This window comes from Antennarius striatus, chromosome 14 (assembly GCF_040054535.1).
Source record: "Antennarius striatus isolate MH-2024 chromosome 14, ASM4005453v1, whole genome shotgun sequence".
Lineage (NCBI taxonomy): Eukaryota > Metazoa > Chordata > Actinopteri > Lophiiformes > Antennariidae > Antennarius > Antennarius striatus.
The window spans coordinates 18056619-18078230 of record NC_090789.1 but is presented as its reverse complement, the minus strand read 5'-3'; the positions used below and the strand labels follow the sequence as shown (position 1 = coordinate 18078230).

Sequence of the window (21612 nt, the reverse complement as noted above, 5' to 3'; positions counted from 1 at the left end):
ATTACTGTAAGAAGCTCAAATATGAAACCTTTATTAAAATACCATTAGGAATCAGAGTACATGGAAAAAAATACAAAACAAACACTTAACAAACAAATAAAGACAGAAAATTACTTGAATAAAACTGTATTTGATCCATCAGGTTACATGAAAGAAACTGAAATACCATCGACATGAAAACTAACAGTGAATAATTGGTAATAATTTCCTTCACATATGGGGTCCAATTGAGAAGAACTGTTTCAGACAGATTACGAGTGAAGCTGTTAACTCGTAGTCAACTCGACTACAAACACATATGCACATTTTTCCACTTGTTTTACACACAACTATACAATGTTTAAAAAAGGCCATATTAGTCATAACTAATCAAGACCCTGAGGACAACAGGGTCTTGATTAGTTAAAGGTCGTTCAACAGTTCCACTGCACCTGTCATGTTGTGTGGGAAAACTACTGAAGTTGAGTTTGAGGCTTGGCAGAGCTGAGCTCTACTTCCTGTTGGCACTCGCAGTCCCAATGACACAGTCGTTCACCTGTAAGGACAGCAAACGTCACAACTGTTAGACTCCTCACAGGGATTGGTAGAGCGGCGTGTACACCAAGACAAATTCATACCATTAACGGTTTTCAGATCTCACTTCATCAAACAGATTTTAATTAAATGACATTGAAACTAAAGTCCCGAGGACAGAGAAACATGTAAACCATTGATCGCGACTTTGTTAGCATGTCCAGACTAAGTTTTGGACATTTACTCAGGAACGAGTGTAATTATTTTCTGGTTAACAGATGAAATAACAGGACACTACCGTTAATTACGTCATAGATAAAACCCTTGTTACACGTTTCAATCGCAGTTTATTTAATTTTATGATGAAGTTCACTTTGTGTATTCAATGCATGCCGTCATCTTTTTACAATGCTAACACTGACCTTACTGGCAAACCTCAAGGAGTTGAGGGTTTCCTTGAAGCTGTCTGGCTCCGGAGCGATGTTCACGAACATCAGACTAGGTTGCAAGAAAAAAAAAAAAGACATAATAAACAAAAAAATATTAAATTCTGAATGTCTCATTTCCTAACCACGTATAGACTACCAACCAACCTGCCCACTGCCACCTAGCGTACTTTAGATGTTATCAGGTCAATGAACATGAACTGGCTTCATTTCATCAGTTGTATTTATTGGCTAAGACGTCAACAATGACAATAGTATCTGGTAATATTAATTTTCAATACAAACCTGACAATTTATTAACACACTTTATCAATATCCCTGGTTAAACCTGGTGATTCATTGCACTGAGATCCAGTAACACAAAAAGAAAATCAGCATCTGTTGACACAAAAAGTGAATCTCTTGAGTTGATTGTGAAAACATACGTTTTGCTGTTTCCCCCCAAAACGCCTTGCAGAAGGTAGGTCAGTTTGGAGTTCCTGTATGGGATGTAGTTCTCCTGGAAGACCAACAAAATCACCACGATCACTAAAATGAATACTGAAAAATTCCCAGCCTTGACATGTCAAGATGTTATCGTCACAGGTAAAGCCGGACAGACAGTTTCATCCAGACGACTGCGTACACACACCTTGTTGGCCAGTGCATTGATGACGATTCCCAGGTTGGACAGGGAGCCATTGATGGCCGTCATCTCTTTGAAACGTTCGCCCTGAGACTGACTCTTCAGCATCCGCTCACTGCCAGCCAAGTCCACCAGGCACAAGGTGGCTGGAAAACACATCGAACAAGAAAAGGCCTTCATTTAAAAAAAATAAAATTAAAAAAAATCACAAATTTAAATTCCTGACACCCAATTATAGATATAGCAAATGACACATTTGCAGAAACCGCATCCATTTTGACATTAACTGTAGAAAGAGGGTTACATTTCCAAACAACCTCAGATGAATCAACACGACTATACTCACACTTGCATTTGATGTCCCTGCCAGCATTCACTCCCTCAATATCCAGCTGGAAGACTGAATGGGAGCGGGATGAGAGGTCATTCTGGCTGGTCTGGGCTGTAGAGCGATTCTCATTGGCTAATGCAATCAGGCCAAGAACCTGGCAAGAGGAGGGGGTCGTCGCAATTATTCGCTTTGAATAATGATATAAACAAAAACTTTTTCTAAAATGTTGTCAGAGTTGTTTCATCTATAATTTTTAGGCTGCCTTTTTTTTTTTTTTTTTTTTTTAATGCACAAATGTTGTTCCCAGTCATTCAGGGAACTCTTGTGTGCCGCACCTGATCCTCGGTGGAGACGTGTTCATAGGTGAGGTTGGTGATGGTCACCTCATTGGTGGAAGACTTCCGGATCTCATGCTCAGGCCTGTTTTTGGCCTTTCCGGTATAGAGGAGGTCCCGTAGGCTCTCGTTGTAAATTTCAACAAAGCTTGCTGTGAACGTGAACTGACATTTAAAAAAAAGAAATAAGGAAAGAAAAAGAAATTAAAGGATGTTTACTTGCTTCATATTTGATCTTATCCAGGGATGAAAACAGAATCTATGACAGTTCAGTTCAAAGTAAGAAACAGACAAGTCAAAAATCAAAGACATGATTGCCAAAGACTTTCCTTTCTGCAACCTTTCAGAATTTCCCCATTGGTGCCTGCAATAAGACTGAAAACCACGAGCGGAGTCCTCAGTACTGATGTAATTACTTCTAACTGGTATTTGTAAAATAAAAGGGAAACACTACTGAAAATTACAAGAATTAAAAATTATGCTTTTTAATGTAACTCTCTGGTTCTGGACATCTTATAAAAGAACCATCATAATAAGTGATATAAGACAATGATATTAGTACTGATTCTAGCGATTTTTCTCAGGATGTACTTCATGCGTTAAATTTTGAACATGATGACCTATTATTTACTGTTCACACCAACCTCCCAGCCTTGTGTTCCCAGCTTCTCTGATGCTCTGAATATTTGCTGCACAGCTCTGGGAATGACGCCTCTGGTCTCATCAAACTCGTTTCCCACCATGGTGTATGTCTTTCCACTTCCTGTCTGGCCGTAGGCGAAGCAGCAGACGTTGTAGCCGTCCAGCACCGACTGCACCAGCAGGGAGATCTCCTCGAAGATCTGAATACCAAGTGACACAATTACCAGGAATTTAATCATAATTAAATATTCTGCAGGATGTTACAAATTATGATGGATGTATGTGCTGCTTACCTCCTGTTGTGAAGCCACGGGACCAAACACTCGGTCAAAACTGAAGTTGTAATTCTTCTGAGTGTCGGCAGTTTTTCCTGTGTGAGACTGGAAAGCAGAATCTAGTTTTATATTTGAGCAACATGTTTTTCTGTCCCTTCTTTAAGACATGCTTATGATGATGGAGCATCAATCTGACATCTAGAGAATATAAATGTTGTTCTACTATATATATATCGATTACACACTTAATATATTGTAGAAATAATGAAGGATATTTCAATATGAATTTTCCTAAAGTGTATTATCTAGTCATAGATGTGGTAAGGTGTCAGGATTCTCACCTCCTCTGTTTTGGCGAGTGTTATCGTCTTGTCATCACTGGCCGGCAGCTGAATGTGTTTGCTGGGGCCTCCATCCAGCAGTGGGCGCACTCTGCAAAAGACCCTGATATTACCCTGTAAGAGGAAAACAGATGAACAAATCTGTACGCAAATAAACACAAGAGCTTGAGAAGAAAAGAAAGAAGAAATGACATGTCATCAGTGGGTTTTTTTTCAGCACACTTGAACTACAAATGGAGGCGAGGCAGCCGTTGATGGTCACATGACCCCATAGGTTAACTCACCTTAAGCTCTTGGATGGTGTTGTGGAGCTGTCGGCGTTCCATTTCCCTGGCGTGAAGCTCATCCTTCTGCTCGGCCACCCTCTCTCTGAGCGAGCGGACCTCCTCCTCGGTGTCTCTGAGGGTCTCCTGCACGCGGGTCAGAGTCGACTCCTGAACGGACAGCTTCACCTGGAGTCGGAGGAAACGCACCCAAAAACTGGATTTCTGTCACATTCAACCGTAGAAGGATGACAAGAGTAAAGTATTGTTTCAGCTGAACTGTTAACGTTGAACCAATGATGGAGTAAAACCTTCCTCCACACGCGCCAGTAATTACAGTTAATAACGTGAAGGTGCCACTGCCACCTAATGTAGCGGATGTGTAATTACACTTTATTCTGGTACATCAATGAAAATGATTGAGAATATTCATCCAATCGCCAACCTGTTAACAAAACTCATTTTCCTGTTGTTCACAGACAATACTTTATAAAATGGAGTTAACACAAGATCATTTTCAATGACAATAAAAATAAGATACCTTACCCTCATAAGATTTTCTCAATGGATTTGACAATTCACAGAATTAACATCGGTAGAGCGGGTAGCGCTGTCCCAGGTTCCACTCCACTTTGGGCTTTTCTATGTAACTCATATGTTCTTTCTGGGTTCTCTATCACCAATAGAGCGCAATTTAGGGGAATTTTTCACGGCAAAGTTTTCCGTGGATTGAGGGTGTGAGTGTGAATTGTTCTCTCTGAAAGAATTTATTTAACTCAGTAGTAATCCACTGATTACTGGAAATTTACCATCTATGATTACAACATTACCCATTTTAATTTATTGTCATTTGTTGTGCTAATTCCACCCAAACAAAAAATGAGCAGAATTAGCTCCTGTCCAGCAGCAACAGCCGTTATACCTGGAGGGTTTGCAGCTCGGTCTCTTGGCTTTTTAAGAGAGTTTCCATGACTTTGTATTTGTCTTGTAAGTGGGAGAGCTCATTTTGAATGGTGTTCTTTTCACCAGAGACTTTCTCCAACTCGTCCTGGACTCCTGACAACGCCTTCAGCTCTTGCTCATACTCACTAAAACCAACAAGAAGAAAAGACGTATAAATATAATAATAATAGTAATAACAAAATCTTTTAGAGACACGATAATATGATAAAATATGAACCTGATCTGCCTCCTCTGGCTCTCCAGCTGTCTCTTCAGCTCAGAAACTTCAGTTTGATTCAGGAGCATCGTCTCCTTCAGGACTTCATTCTCCTGGTTGGCAGATTTAATTTTGGTCTTGTAGTTAGAAATCTTGCCCTCCATGTCGCTGACCTTGCCCTTCAGGTCCCATGCATGCCGTTTGGTGACCCCTGTACACAACAACATCAACGGGTTTCAATTCAGAAATCAAAGATCCTTTTCCAGTGTTTTGATGTATTTAAAAACGGGCATTTTGTAATGCACAGCACAGGTATAAATAATAAATGTAAAGTTGGCTGAATTATGTTTGGTTGCTTCAGTCCATGGATCCTAATATGATAAGTCTGTGATAAAAAAGGCAAATTTAAAATAAAAGCAAGACCCCCTCATGCTACATGCTGATAATGTTAGTGTTAGTTATAGTAATAATTATCAGTAACTTTTCATTCCTTACATTTTTTGCAAAGTGGAATGGATTTCTAACCTGCTTTGGCAGAGGTGGAGGCGACAGGCTGTTTGACGTTTCCTCCCCTTGCAGAAGCTGCAGAAGCTACAGATGGTTTTACGATACCTGAAGCAAGAAAAAAACCCCAACAACACTGAACTGAGACACTCATGTTGAAATGACATATACATCCAGAGAATTTACTGTCTTTATACCAACACCTCATGTTCACAACAGCTGCGTTTTCTTTCTACCATTGGTCAAGGACACAACTAAAACCTGGTCATCCATATCTAAATTTAAACTACAATCCAATTCCAGAAAAGGGTCTGTGGACACGAAGTACGAAATCTCAAAAACAAAAAGAATTCATCTTACGTTTGGAAGGACCAGCACACACAGTAGCAGCTTCCGTGCCTCTGGCTGGTTTGGCTGAGTGACAAACAAAGAGAGAGGAAGAGGTCCTGAAGAGATCAACACACCCTCAAAATAATTAATTACACAGCCATGATAGAATCAAGTTTTTGTTTTATAACAACTTGTAAGAATAAATACTGTGCCTAAAATCTTGCCTCATATTATTTTGTGCTTTATCTCGTTACATTGCTCTCATGTAAATGATGTAAATAAACATCTAGAGAATTGCATTATGTATTAAATGCTTTATTGAGTGATGAGTTATGGGGTACAAATCCCTGCACAAGAAGTTCTGTGCAGTTTCTATCTTTAGTGACAAAGCTTCTAAGACACCTGGTGATGAACTGACTTACAAACAGCAGCCTTGCGTGCTGCCATAACAGGCCGCCTGCTACCGATGATCGTAGAGGCCGCCTGCGGCTTCACAGGCTCTGTGTCGGTACGGACCTTCTTCTACAAACAAAGGAAACAGTACAGCATAGAGATACAGAAAAATGATCTCAGACAGTAGACCACCTCCTATAATAAACACTCATGACACATTATTATTATTTCACGGCTATAGAGACGTTTACTCTAGGACACGTGATCCGTTCATTAGTCCCATGACTGATTTGTTCCATTTTACCAGGTACCGTCCCTGACAAATGTCTTGTCTTGTAGTGACTTGTAGTTAATCAGCTGGAATCAGACGTATACGAAAAGCCTATGGATTATGATTTTATACCAAAATAAAGTCTTGTAACATTCATTGAGTTTTACCATTTAATTTGTGATTTGGAATGTAAGAATTTAATAATAATTTAGTAATAATTCAGGTTGTTGATGTTGCCATTCATTCTTGCCCACCCCCATGAGGGATGTAGCCCCAAACACAGATATTTTTTTCCCTCCACCACCACACTTGACAGTTTTCTTGGTGAGTCTTGGATCCGTGTGGATTCAGGTCTTATGCAGTATTTTCAGCGACTGGGATGCAGTTCAAAGGATGAATCATCACAAAAATAATCCTTCTGCCACTTTTCTACAGCCCATTCTTTCTCTAAGCTGCAAAATGCAACAACAGTTTTAGTTGTATTCTATTTAATTCTGGTTTTTGAGTACTAATTCAGTCACACAGACCACTGCATGCTCTGGACCATCAATCAACAAACAGCCTGATCTGTGCTTGTCAACAACTTCACTGGTTTCTTCAAAATCTTTTTCTTAACTTGGAGTTTGAACACGGCATGGAAGTCTGACCCCTCAGCAGCAGACTGGGTCTTCAGGTTGAATCTTTTTATGTTGAGGTCAGTTTGCGCTTCACGTGAAGGTCTTGTGTACTGCGTTCCTTTTTATACACACCTACGTACATCATATATAAGCCATTTCTGTTTCCAACTGATCAGCTACAAGTCAAGTTATTATTTTGTTGTTCCGACAGCTTGGATAAGATACAGGACTTTTACCAGGGACTGCAGATACAAAAATATGATTGCTGGACAATAGGATCAATTATAATACAGAAGCAGCAAAAATTATGCTGCAGTTATAAAATGTCTCCATTTTATATCAGAGTATATTACATCGTGTGTACATGTGTCACAGTCCAATAATTACTAGTATTGTATATGATATAACACTTGGCTTCATTGCTCAGACGATCAATTTTAACGTCAAATTGAGGTGCAGCAGCGAAATAGAACAGAAACACCATCTTTTAAATAAAAAGGAATAGGAAATAAATTTCCCGCATACCTGTGCAGGTATCATTTCTTGGTCATTGTCAGAGCCAGTACTGGTGCTTGGGAAGTGCCTTTTGGTTTTTACAGGTAAGCGGGACATGGTCTGTAGAGATTTAAACAGAACGTACATTACATTCATGAGTGTTTCTGTCCCATCAAACTCATCCAGGACCAGAGTTTGCAATCTTGACATTTGTGTTACAGAGGTAAGCATCCATTTCCCCAGGAAATGGATAATGTTCCAATGATCTGGATGCAAAAGAAACTCATCTGCTCCATGTCAGAACAAATGTTTAACCCACGTCTCAGGTCACAGCTTTATATCCGACTGAAAAGACACATGGAATTGTAATGTTTGCAGAACACAAAAATAATTTTAAAGAGTTCATAGAAATCAAAAGTAAGAATGTAAAGAATGTGTTTATATTCTTGTGTATCATTTTTTTGGAATTGTAAACAATGTAAAATTAACAAACAGCTTTACAGAACATCAGAACAGGAAAAGTTTGCCGAGATGCTAAAGACGGTGGTTCCGATGTAACACCACCTACATGCGTTCAAGACTGAGGCTTCCTACATTCAAAGCCACTGCCCGCCTCTCGGCTGCAGCCAGCCGGGAAATGCTCCAGCAACACCGATGGACCACAAGGCCAAGAACCGGCTGAACAAAGCTAACATTATCTGTTTAAATCCGTAAATTACAACCTCTAGTGAGAGTCCTCTTTTACTGCCTCAACCTGCAATGTGAGCGTGTTTACGGAGCCGCAGCAAAAACAAGACGTTCGTGTTACCAACGTTAGCTAGCTGCTCACTGTTGATAACGAACGAACAAGAGCTTCAGCACCCGCGTTGAAGTACTTGTTAAAGTTTTTTTTATATTTTAAACATGCTTTTACTCCCTCTAAATATCATTTAGTTTGTCAGTAACTTACCTTTACATTAAGTCAGATCTACTAATGCTACCCGTATAATCCTCCACCGCCTTTGGATTTTTGAATTTGAAAGTTTGGGAGGGCGTTTCAGACAAGCAGTTCTGATTGGCTGGCTCAGCGCAAACCCCGCCTATGTCAACATGGATGGCTTGTTTCGTTACACGGAGTGTCCCGCTCGAAGGAGACGGCATCGTGCAGGCACTGGCATCCATTACGTCACGTTGTCGACGAAAATAATAATTTAAATAAATTAAAAATAAACGAAACGCATTTAAAGTTAAATTGAGGGTACGTCACAACTCGTTTTTATGAAACATTTTGCTTTTTTTTGTTTTTTTTCAACACACACGTGTGCGTGTGTGTATATATATATATATATATATATATATATATATATATATATATATATATAATGTATATATATATAAAGTTTATATTATATATATAAAGTTTATATTATATATATATAATTTATACATTATATATATAATTTATATATTATATATATGTATGTATATGGAGACATATACAGTGTAAATTTGGAGACACAATTTTCTCTATTGTGTCTCCAAATTCACAGCTGAATAGTAAGAATCTAATCATAAAACGATAGTTAAAAAACTAAAATTGAAAACGGCTTTGATGAATAATACACAAAATGTAGACACAGCATTGGCCTGAGACTTTTAGTCAGATAGACCTTATCACTCCTACAGTCTGGATTTAAAACAGTGCAAGTTTCTCACCATAAACGGTTTAACTGTTACTTTATTCTCCTTCAGGGAAGAAACAGTCTTTTCAGATGAGCAAGAGGTGTAACTGTGCATACAGTATGCAAAGGTGTAGCATAAAGGGTAATTAATAATTGTATTATTTTCAGAAGCATCAGTAATAACATGAACAAGAATATCGAGAATGTGTAATTTCTCATAAAAATGACACAATGAAATACAAGGAGTATACATGAAGACAATCAGCCAGTTGCAAAGGCTGCTTGAACATTTTGACTGGGTAGAGACAGATTGTGCACAAAACATGGAAGCCGTGTCCCAGGTCACCAGCGTCACAGACAGTTTCAGAACTCATGATTCATCAAGATAATCCCCAGTTCATTTACCTAATGTTCTATAGTGGTCAATGTTAAAAACTGGTTTCACACAATGGGCCACCTTTTCACAATGTCACAGCAATGTAGTCCCAATAGAGAGGAAGGATTCCTACATTTAAACGTAAAATTAAACCGAGCTAAACCTTTTCGGGTCACGATATGATTGGAATGAATGCCACAATGTTAGGTGTGGTTAAATGTTGCATAGTCACACATTCAAGAAATGTTTTTTTGGCCAATTTCCTAATTCTTTGGGCGAGGATTTTATTATTCAGTTGCAGGCTCTGCTGAGCACGGAGAATACAGTCCAAACCTTGCTACAGGTGACCTGGGATACAGGCAGTTATTTGGTACTTGTTATGTTCCTTTAGTTTCCATATATGCTTTATACAGGACGTACTTCCCTTTTACAAATGAAAAAGTATTTTCTATCTATTTTATGTACAGCATACTGCAATAATGCCTCAGATTGATAATAATGTGGATAACATTTGCAATACAGTTATAATGAAAGTAGTAATAATATGTATGAAAAGAGCTTTAAAAAAAGATTGATAACAGTACCTGTCAATGATTTTTATCCGATAATTTCCCCAACAACTGCACTGACAATGACAATTTAGGGCTGTTGTCACTCATTTGATACATAGAAGACAATTACTAATCATCAAATGAATGACAGGAAGGATTTAAATGGTTAAAAACATTGGTTGGGAAACACTTTTGTCAGGAGTTTTCCATCTGCTCCCTTCACATTCATGGACTCGTGTTGCTTTCTCTCTTAACTTTGTTCACACATTTCTCTGTTGGTAGAAAAATACATACATGATATATTAAAAAAGTACACAATGACAAACATAGGCATGAAGTACAAGCTTCATCAAGTGCTTTCTCCGTGACCCCTCACACCCCACCTGGTGTTTCCATCTCTTTCTGCTGCAGGTTTCTCACATTTAGTGCATTCATCAACTCTTTTTTCTTTTGCTAAACATTTTGGGCCCCAAAAAGTGTTTCCTCAATGCTTTCGCTGTCTGAGGGGGGTGGTTGTAGATTAGGACATCACGACTTGTGAAATGCACACCTTGAAATTCAGTCCCAGGTTTTAGTTTACTCCCACAATGCACCACATTATTTCGCTTCTGCTCCACTCTTCTTTTATGTGTTTTTTTTTCTTTTCTAAGGCTTTAATTCAGTCTTTCTGATTAAAACGGTTGTCCACGGCAACCTGGTCGGGTCCTTATGAAAGCCATTCCGATCATGGTAAAGTCTTGTTTATCACATTTCATTTGCAATTATGAATCTTGTTGATGATTTATGCTTTTCCATGTTTCTCTCTCTTGATTTGGTTTCAACTAAATAACGGATAATGTTCAGAGCAATGTGATCTGGATGCGTTCAAAAAAATCTCATCACTCTCTGGACAAGTAATATGAAATGTAAATCTACAGATATTTTACATCTCCATCCTCCTATGATATTGCACACAATGCAATAATAAAGAAAGGATGTCAGTGAGCCTCTTTGAACAAGATTTCTCAGAGGAGGACTGCTGGTTTAGGATCAGTGTATTAATTGTATTTAACAAATCAAGAGAGCTGATGACTGGTCCGTCCACTCACAGATGATTAGATGTGAATGATAATGTCTGGAGAAAATTACCGGTAGGTCTAAAGCAGATCACTGTCCCTACTGTAAAGATTTAAAATGTATAAATGATCTCAGCTTAGGTTTTTTGGAAGAATGCAAATCCAGATTTAAAAACAATCTGCTTGTATCAGAGTCCTAAGTCAGCATTACTACTGAGAATAACTTCACACAGGTGGGCTCACACGTCAAGAGGCAGATTGTAAAATACCTGCATCCTAACAAGTACTTCAATGTGCTCAGCATTAAAGCTTTGGGTACGGAAGAAAATGACGTTGGATGGATTAGATTTTACTGGAATCCAGGTAAATAATGTAACTCTAGTCAGAACTGATTCCACTAGCTTCTTGTCACATCTTTTAATCCAATTATCAGTGACCCAGTTTAAACGCCTCGATAGCAGGCGGGTGAAACATTTCACCCGTTGTTGTTGGCGTTTTTTTTTTAACTTAACGATAAAGATTCTGTTAGGATTAACAACCTCTTTCAAGGGAGACCTGGCCAGAATGAGTCACGTCTTTCTTACTGGCGGCGTCTACAACACTGAGTACAGCCCAGTTACCTGTGGATGTGGACCTCCTGACACTGCAGACACAATTCAATACCCCCTCACACAGAGTGTGGAGACAGCCTAGGAGTTCATGTGCTCCACCTGTATCGCTGACGTAGAGACGGTGAGACAAAGGTCTTTGTGGGTCACTGGCAGGTCACCCACAGCGACGGGTTTGTACTGAATCTCGCTGGCTGACACTGTCTTGTACTGGTGCAGGTCAAATGGGCATTGAACCACAGCTTCGGTAGGCTGCTGGTGTGACTGGTAGCTGCCAGGGGGTCCGGGGTTGGGGTTCTGGGTGGTGTTGTTAGGGTTAGTCTGGCTTTGGAGCTGGCCCGCTCTGGCGCCGCCTCCTCCTCTCCCCCGACCGCGACCCCGGCCTCGTCCGCCTCCGCCTGGCGTAAGGCCCTGAGCCGTCTGAGCGGCTACTGTCGCTGCCACTGTTAGCGGGTCGGGGTTGTGCTTCCTCATATGTTTCATTAGATACGTCTCCTGGAGTTGGGGGGGGGGGGGTAGAGGACATGATGTCAGGAGAGACATGACAACAACCTGGTGCAAACTGGTACTACATGCAAGCCTGGTGTTTGAGTTATGAGAGCCTACCGAGGTGTATGAGCGGTTACAGAGACCGCAGGAGAACAGCTTGGCGTGCTTGACGGTGTGGGTGGAAAGGTGCACCTCCAGGCTGGCAGCATCTGTGTAACCCCGGTTACAATTGTGGCACTTGTATGGCTTGTCTTTGTTGTGCTGGCGACGATGAGACTGCAGACGGACAGAAGAGATGCAGAGATGGAAAGGGAGAAGTTGTCAATAATGATTGGAAATACAGGCAAACCTCGGTTTCCGACCACAGTTCGTTGCGGAAGGCTGTTCCAAAAGCGATTTGTTCGAATTCCAAATACATTTTTTCCATTACATTGCCGCCAAGCACGTTCAACTTCCAAATTTTTTCCGACTTCTAAGACAAAAAAATTCCGAATTTTTTGGTCGAATTCCGATTTGTTCGATGTCTAAAGCGTTCGAAAACTAAGGTTTGCTCCTATTTCCAAATAAGAGTGCATGTCTGGTGTCACTCCTTTTAAGAATACATTTTTTTTGGTGTTGTTTTCATGTGACAAAAACATTTGTTTTCATCAAAAAGAAACACAAACAATCTGTAGATGAGCCTGTCATGAGTCCAGCAGAGAGGATTGAACCTGTGAAGTCATTTACCTGCAGGTTGGACAGCTGAGTGAAAGATTTTTCACAGCCAGGATGGTTACATTTGTACGGTCTGTCACCAGTGTGGATTCTGAAACGTCAAACAGGCACAGCTTCAGTTCATTAGTTCATCACACTTACAAATAACATTTGTCTTCATGCATCTGCATAATAAAATAATGTTGTGCAACATTGCTAGGTCCTACTATATCTTATTTTTATTTGCAGCGTGTCATTCAAGTGTAACGCTTTCATTCCATCATTTAACATCATCATTTTAATTGCATTAAGATCATAGGCTTGTATTTCAACCTGATGTCTTCTTGTTTTATCAACTATTATATCTATTAAATTAAGCAACAACAGATGCTGTGGCTGTATTCCATATCAGATTTTAGATTTTAGACGTCATTCTGCATTAAGACTGTTGTATTGTGAGGCAGGAGGCTCTGGAACATGACTTGAAATGGCAATGGTGGTGCCAATAAACCACTAAAGGTGCTGAGCAATGCGTAGCATGTCCCCGATGTGAAGAAAATGTCCCGTGTTAGAAAACCCAGTCCTGATTTGACTTATTTAGAAAAGGTACAGCGACAAACCTCGACTCAAACCAACATCAGATCGTTCACCTGCTCCCATTCCTGCCCACACAGAAACAAACGCGGCCATTCAACCCCTGCGAGCCCAGCCCAGTACCGTGTGTGCTGCTGTAGGTGACTGAGCTGCCTGAATGTTTTCTGGCAGTAGGAGCAGGAGTAGGGCTTGGCCCCCGTGTGGATGCGGATGTGCTGGGACAGGTAGCTGGAGTTGGCAAACGACTTGGAGCAGTGGGGGCACTTGTGGGGCTTGGCCTCAGTGTGGTTTCTGACATGGGGAAACCAGGGTCGAGGGTCGAGGAGGTGGAGAGAGAGAGAAACAGAAAGAGAAACAGCGAGAGGTTTTTTAAACTACAGAATGACTAAACTTCACCATGAACCGAAGACCAAATCATGCTGCGAAGGCTCTCTGATCGTAGCTCATTAGGTTTGACAGTGTGCTCTTTGTGCTGCGTCTGAGTCGTGAAAACACAGAACAAAAACATACAGCAAGCACAGCCACGCTTTTCTCTCTCTCTCTCTCTCTCGCTCTCTCTCTCGCTCGCTCTCTCTCTCTCTTGGCAGTCTCTCCATTTGATGGCGCCCTGCGTTGAGAGGAGTGTGAGGATGTCTTATGAATGTGTGGCGCCGCGACGGTCGAATTGAAACGTACATTCAAGATAAATGGCAGGCCAGTGGGGTGTGTGTCATCCTGTTAAAGTAAAACCAGTGCATTCCAATAAGGGCGATGAAAACATGATGGTGTCAGACAGGGTTAAACGTAAAGGATGTGATGGCGTGAATGGAAGACACGTGCTCAATGGTTGCACAATAGTTACATCTACAGTAATTACTACAAGACATCACATTAGTAGCTTTATCTGGGGTGCGAATATGATCACGATGGTGTGTGAAAACATGCAAGCAGACTGGGGAGCAGCCAATCATCATGCATAGAAGTCAAAGTTAAGTTTGACTGACATTCAAGCTGACAGCATCCTCACTACCGACCAATCTATTCTGGAATGAAGACAATCTGTGACAATATCTCTCCACTGTGACCTTAACCGATTCTATTCCCACCGATTTATTTACTTCACATGTTAATGAAATGCACCGCAAGCTTTTTAACTCACCGGCTGCGAAAGAAGTCGATAAAAGTCAGTTATATTTTTTAAACAGGGAGGGCTGGCTACAGCTTTTCAGTGAAATTCCAAGTTTCTAATTATGGAATTCAGCGTCACGACGACTGATCCAGTTATGGAACAGGAGATGGCAAATCAAGAGGAAGACAGAAAAGGTTGAGGCAGCTTACGATGCAACAATGTCAGAGCTCACCTTCAAGCGAACACGGTGTCGCTCTGAGCGAAACGTCTGGTGATCGGTCAAGAACAGAAAGAAAAAACACAGATAGATGTCCACCGGAGGAGATCTATTGCTACAAAGTGCTGGCAGTCAATGAGTTAATAGGTGGCTCCAGTGAAGGCCTCCAGGATGTGTTTCAAACCAAAGAAAGGAAGATGAAGGGAGTTGTGTGACAGTGGAGACGCATCCACAGAAAATGCAATAAAGATAAGGCATCATGCATGCAGTACAAAACACTAGGTCTGATAGGAATGAATCCTATAAGCGCTTCAAGCCTAAAGGTGATGTCACAGCCACGTTTCTATAGCAGGTACTAAGATCCAAGCTACACCCCCCACGCCCCTGGAAGGGGGTAGTATTTTCCAATAGGAACGACGGGGGACTTGAGATGCTGAATATTTCAAATTGGTCGAGTTCTAGCAGCAGTTTAATGCAGCTACCTTTGTAAAAATCTTCAAACCAGCAAAGAGACGCAAACAAAAAACAAACCACTGCCAAATAGTAATTTGTTAAAGTGATCATGTGTCACTTTTCATCCATTAGTGGACTCATTTTCCTCATTTTTGTTGGTTTTTATCAGCGGGGGGAAAAAGACAACTGACAAAATGCTCCTGAGACTAAAAGGTTACAGGTTCTTTGGGTAGAATCACACTTTCTAGACTGTGCAAAAAGAGCTTTACACTGTCAACACTACTCTGAAAGTCGATCTCTCCACCCAGTCACCACACACATGCTTTAACAATAGAAAACACACACACACACACTCATAGGACCACAACACGCAAACCATCCAGCCCAGTACCGTGTGTGCTGCTGTAGGTGACTGAGCTGCCTGAACGTTTTCTGGCAGTAGGTGCAGGTGTACGGTTTTGCCCCACTGTGGATGCGGATGTGCTGGGACAGGTAGCTGGAGTTGGCAAACGACTTGGAGCAGTGGGGGCACTTGTGGGGCTTGGCCTCAGTGTGGGACTTGGCATGAATCTGCATGTCTGACTTGCTGAAGAACGTCACTGCACACATCCGACACCTTGGCGAGTGAAAAATAAGACAAATAAAAAAGATGTAGATTATAGTAATTTTTATTTAGTTATATATAGGTTTGCTCACAAGCAGCTTCTAAAACATCTGTATTAGCAGATGACCTGTTCTAAATAATCAATATTTACAAACAAACAACAAAGATTTTGAATATCAATCCTTTACCTGTAGGATTTTGGGCCATCTTTGTTTGTATGATCATCTTCATCATTTGAAAGGTCATAGGGGTCAGCAGTGTGGTGCTGAAACACAACAGCACAGAATATGAATTATGAAACATGCTGTATAGTAAAAATTAGGAACAGCCATGTGTCCCCTAACAAAACACTACGAGCAGAAGAAAAGGAATAAAACACACCCTCACCTGTCCGCCAGCGGCAAGGTGCGCTAATATTAATGCATCGCTTCCTGAAGGAAGGACCCCACCCACTCCAGTCACTCTGCCCATCACTTGTTTGCTCTTCCTGCCTCGTTTTGATGGTGTCGGCATGACAACTGCAGGAGGAACAGCAATGTCCTCTTTCTTGTCTGGAAATAAGAGAAAAGTAAAAAAAATAAAAACAGAATGATGGAGGAGATGGAGGGAAAACGTTGTTTGGAAAACATGGAAATCTGTGATGTAATGAAAGATTACATCCCACAGGCTGCTGTGTAGGGATGACTTGGAAAGAAGTAACATCATATCCTAAGAGGGTAGGGTATATGAAAGAGATATGTGTATTTTTTTTCTATCTGTATGGATGTGACAACACAAAAGGTGTGTGAATAAACCGACATGTATCCTCAGAATCCTCACTCACTGGTGTGTTTCACTGAAGGACAAAGCTGAGGGTCACACAGCTACGATCGCATCTCCATGAGAGTAACTTTAGGGTTTACTAGTGTCACACAACACTGTCCTTATCATTAAAATACAAAATATCTACTGCACAGCCAGTCAGAATAAATTACAAGTGTTGGTGATGTGGAATCCATAACATGTGCTTGTTAAATAATTAAATTATTGTCAACCACGTGATGAGAAAAAGCTCAATATTTGAATATAAATAAGAAAATAGTGTAAACTATAAGGGTAGAAGGTGCTCATTGGCCAGCAAAAAATTCATCTGTGCAACAACAGTGCTGATTTGCATTCAAAAAGTTAAAACGACTGAAGCTACTATGTACTGCATCTGTGTTTTACCTGCATTTGAGGGCTGCAATGTGGACACTATCATGGTAGTGGCGGTGTGGGGTCCAGTTACAAAGGACTGCGTGGTGGCGGAGGGGACCAGTGTGCCTTGAGGGGTGGTGATCACTAATCCCGCTGAGAGGAAAAGAACAACTGTCATCTGGCTGTCGCCCATTTGTTCCCCAACCAAAGTCAGAGACGCAGCCTGAATTCCCTTCACCTACTGCTCAGTTCTTGTGTCATATAACAGATCATGTGGATCAATATTCTTGATCAACCATGTACAGAACCTTTTTTGGAAGCGAGGTTATTTAGTGCCAAATGTATATTGAGGTAACTAGTTAAATGCTATTTATCGGCGGTCTATAACCAGATAAAAATTTGTTTTGGTGGCTCAGCACATTTTATTTTTTCCCCCGTCAACACTTGAAGCTACTTTTACTGTAATTATCAGTGTTTGTGTGTCCGTCCGTCTGTCCACCACATATCTTCACAACCGTTGCAGATAAAAAGATGAAACAGAAAGCATTATATTCAGGGAGACAAAGGGATGAAAATTAGATCGCAAGCTTGACCTTGAAAAACTAGTATCAAGGTCAAATTTCTATTTTTATACCTTTTTAGGTACACATCTCGGAAACCTGATGAGATATAATCACAAAACAAAAAGCAACATTTTCAGGAAGCCAGAGGCACAAAAATGTGCTGACGTTACCGGATGTTGCAGTCTCCGACTGCCTTGATCACTCTACTAACTTTGACAGATTTACTTCAGCACTAAATTCCCACTGGTCTAAATTTACATGCCAATAACGCAACTACACATCTAGCAAATGTCACTGAAATTGTAAACCAAACCATTTTCCTGGATACAAAAGATATATATTTCCTACAGTTGATTATTTGTGTAGTTTCTGCCTCATATCTACATTCTAAAGTGATATTGACAATTACAATAGGATAATCCAGAAATGACAAATTAAGTCTGGGATGTGATGATTCCAGAAGGTAAAAGGACACGTTAGCCCACTCACCTGCAGTCATGATACCTGTAGAGGGAACAGGCACAACAGTGATGTTCTGGGAGGTGTGCGACTGGTGTAGATGTCCTCCAACCACACTTAAAGATGTGCCACCACTGTTGCCCCCACCACCAGCTGCTGCGGTGGTCCCACCTCCTTCCTGTTTGGGGACCACACGCACCCCGGCCCCTGCGTCCACTGAGCCTGGGATGGCGAGCACCGCGGTGGGGTAGTGAGGGGACGAGGTGGACGACGCAGAGGAGTGAGGGAAGGTGGGCGCATTAGCCTTCTCTGGACCTAGCTGCTCCTTTGTCTTGTTGAGAAACATGACATTCTCGATCTAGATAGGGATGAGTGGAGGAGCAGGTTGGTGGTAGAAGGAAAGAAAGGAGGAAGGTGAAGTCATTCAGAGGGAAGATGCATGTGATTGGTGAATGCACAGGGAAGGACACCATTAAAAAACGAAAACAGGTAGAATATGAGAAGAGTTGAGGAATAAAATTATGAAAAAAAAAGGTAAGAAAAAGAATGTAGGGCAGATTGGATGAAACATTAAACAGACAAAAAAATAGAAGAGGAAAGACAACGAAGAAGATGAGACAAATAAAGTTAAAATAAGCAGTGAAGACGAAGGAAACGGCGAGGAAAACAAAGAACAAATGCGTGATGAGATGCAAAAAGCCAAAGAAAAAAAAGGAACAGAGAGAGAGGTTGAAGAGATGAGACGGACAGGAGTGATCATGATCATCATTACCATCAACTGAACCCTCACCAAGTCAACAACGTCATCGTGAGGTTAAGCCAAAGACTACGTGAACATAACCATTTGTATGGTATGATTTTATGTTTTAAGTATTTCCATTAACAGAGTGAAGATCCATCTGGGTATCGTTTGACATAGCACATACCAGTATACCATATGTATTTAAAGATAATTCCAACAATAAGTTTGTCTCTACCTGTCCTTGTACAGTGGGGACGGGAGACCAAAAGTATGATGAGTTGAAAGGGGAATCGTCCATTATTTCTGTAATTAAAAAGCAACAAACTTATAAAATACCCGCCCTCCTCTTCCACCTTCTTACTGTGCTCTTTTTTCTTTTCTTTTTTTTTTACTTTCATGTGAAACGAGACCATGCAAGGCTGTGTTTAAACCATCTTAGTTTGCTTCCTTTCCTTCTATCCTCCCCTCAATCAGCTAACACACTGAATATTTTACGTTTCAGGGTCGGTATAAAACACAAGCCAGTTAGCCTATGTTTCTACGTTTTAGCTTCGGTTATAATAAAAATGCGCAGATATACCACTTTGCTGCAAATGTTTAGAGGGATCCATTGCAGAATTGCAAGGCAGCTGTCAAAAGAGTTGCCTGGGAATTTTTTTTAGATTTGTGTTGTTGGGGGTTTTTTTTTTTTTTTACAGAGAAGAGGATGTGAAAGGAATCAGGCAAAGATGTTCAATTATGGGAGCCATGAACATTAAAAACCACAGGAGGCCAGAAGAGTTGAGAAAAACTAATCATCACTCAAGGCTTTTGATAATGCTTTGTTCCACAGCCCATGCACATCCCCATGGGTCCTTTAAACAGATCATGTTGCTATTTACACGCTCTTTAGGCTATTTGCTTTATTGGCAACAAGCTAATAAAAAATTTGTTTAAAAAATATGCTGTGTAGTTACATGGAGAAGTGACACAGAGGTGTACTCTCCCAAAATAAATACCAACCTTCTGTTTCCTGACAAGTTCCTTCTGACACACATACATCACGTTCTTTGTAGCATAAAGAAGGAAGTGTCAGTTTCTACCATTTCGGCATGCATTTTCACTTTATTTTTCATATAATCTGCTTCTTTTATAGAAAACAGGAAAAGAGATTTTGATGTTTGGTTTACTGTTTACAGCTTAAAACCCATAAATGTCATGTTTGGTAGTTTTGTTACATACAAATAAAAGGCAGGTATTTAATGAATTACATGTTAGTTCACCTGAAATAACATGATCACTGAGAAGTTCTATAGGCCCATGAAACTTTTAATAAACTGCAGCACTGTTCAAAGTGAAGTAATGCATATGCATGGGGGGGGGAAAATTGGAAGTGTAGATTTAGGAAATGTTTTCCTTTTCATGAGCATTCTCTGCTTTCTGCAGTTGCAAAATAAATTATAATGCAAGGCCTAGAAAAACAAATGACCAAGTCTGTCATCAGTTGTCATCATCAGGGCTGCAGACAGTTTCTAATCAAGTTGCTGCAAAAGCTAGCCAGCTAGCTAGCTAGCAAGCTAGCGGGCTATTAGCAGTAATGGAACTCTTACAGAAATTAAATTGTCGGGAACTGATCTAATCATAAGGTGCTTGCAAAACACTCCGCTAAGATGTGATTTAATGCACAAGACCAGCTGTCAAGCGTTTGATGAGCTATGTGAGTTATAAACAAACATGGCTAACGTTAGCACAGGAGGACAACTAGCTAACGCTAGCTAACTTGCCTCCATTAATTTTCTCCTTTTGTTCGCTGCTTGCTCTCGCTACAAGCAGGCCTGTATAATCATATGCTTAACTAGCTTGTCGCGTAGTAAACACAAACAGCCGTGCTCCCTACGCCTCCATTCCTCACTCCCTGCTCATCTCGCTGGGTGAAAATAAAAAAAGAGAAAAAAAAAAAGTCTCGAATAAAAAAAACGGGAGAGAGGAAAAAAAAAAACGTCGACGCCGCTGCCTCAGTAGGAGACGCAGCTTCAAGCAGACTTCCGGCGCCTGGGACCTCAGTGTTCTCCGACACACTGAAAATAACAGACTATTTACCACCGACTAACAACTCTTGTGTTAATTACCGGTAAAATCGATTCCCCGTCAACCCCCCCGGAGCTTCCTCGGGTCGGGACAGTTGGGAAACTTTGTCCAAATCCACCCCACAAACCACTCAGACACGCCGTTTTTTTCTTCGTTCTTTTTTTCCTTTTTTTCCCTCCAGCTCTCCTCAACAGAGTCAGGTTACCCACAGCTTCCGGTTACATATTTCAAAATAAAACCCATGTTCAGTCGTATCTATTCCGTTGTAGAAAGAAAAGTCCCAATGCCTAACAATATATTTATTGAATAACTTAAAATTGTCATAGATTTAAACTATTACTATTATATGCAACCCAATAACTTTTATTAAACTACAAGCTGTTTTAATGGCCGTCAGTGGAAAACTTAATTTGTGTCTTAATTTTTAAGACAAAATCCGGTTAATTGTGGATTATTTTATCTAACTTGACAGAATTAGCGTCTGGTTCAGCGCATTCATGTGTCTAATCTGTGAGCTAGGCTGAGAGCGTCTTCCTCAGTATAAATTGTAAGTTTCTGTATTAAATCGGAGATATTGACTGTTCTTTAGCATAACACTAATTAATGTCAATAGAGATCATAGAGGCGTCTCTGCTGAAGTATTTTCTGTGTCAACA

General features: G+C 40.6%; 2 protein-coding genes across 7 annotated transcripts; both read right to left on the bottom strand.

Moving 5' to 3' along the window:
- Positions 1 to 10: 10 nt before the first annotated feature.
- On the bottom strand, positions 11 to 8552 carry kifc1 (kinesin family member C1). 2 transcript variants are annotated; one of them, XM_068333657.1, is made up of 17 exons: positions 8490 to 8552; positions 7571 to 7660; positions 6187 to 6286; positions 5795 to 5848; positions 5456 to 5542; positions 4952 to 5141; positions 4694 to 4859; positions 3793 to 3960; positions 3509 to 3622; positions 3186 to 3272; positions 2895 to 3092; positions 2251 to 2415; positions 1931 to 2069; positions 1591 to 1730; positions 1385 to 1458; positions 936 to 1011; positions 11 to 535 (listed from the first exon to the last, which is right to left on the bottom strand). In XM_068333657.1, the coding sequence occupies exons 2-17, from the start codon at positions 7655 to 7657 to the stop codon at positions 491 to 493; spliced, it is 1890 nt and encodes a 629-aa protein (XP_068189758.1). In that variant the 5' UTR covers positions 7658 to 7660; positions 8490 to 8552; the 3' UTR covers positions 11 to 490. The 2 variants fall into 2 exon arrangements, with proteins under 2 accessions (XP_068189758.1, XP_068189757.1); XM_068333656.1 differs by lacking the exon at positions 8490 to 8552 and adding an exon at positions 7760 to 7786.
- A 687-nt stretch (positions 8553 to 9239) lies between these two features.
- Positions 9240 to 21136, bottom strand: znf384a (zinc finger protein 384 a). Of its 5 annotated transcripts, none has more exons than XM_068333582.1 (11): positions 20998 to 21136; positions 19125 to 19192; positions 18178 to 18505; positions 17156 to 17278; positions 16331 to 16500; positions 16138 to 16214; positions 15737 to 15961; positions 13691 to 13858; positions 13007 to 13085; positions 12398 to 12556; positions 9240 to 12286 (listed from the first exon to the last, which is right to left on the bottom strand). In XM_068333582.1, exons 2-11 carry the CDS (start codon positions 19185 to 19187, stop codon positions 11873 to 11875), a joined length of 1806 nt encoding a protein of 601 aa, XP_068189683.1. In that variant the 5' UTR covers positions 19188 to 19192; positions 20998 to 21136; the 3' UTR covers positions 9240 to 11872. The 5 variants fall into 5 exon arrangements, with proteins under 5 accessions (XP_068189683.1, XP_068189684.1, XP_068189681.1 ...); XM_068333583.1 differs by having other exon boundaries at positions 16337 to 16500; XM_068333580.1 differs by having other exon boundaries at positions 9240 to 12556.
- Between the last annotated feature and the right edge of the window lie 476 nt (positions 21137 to 21612).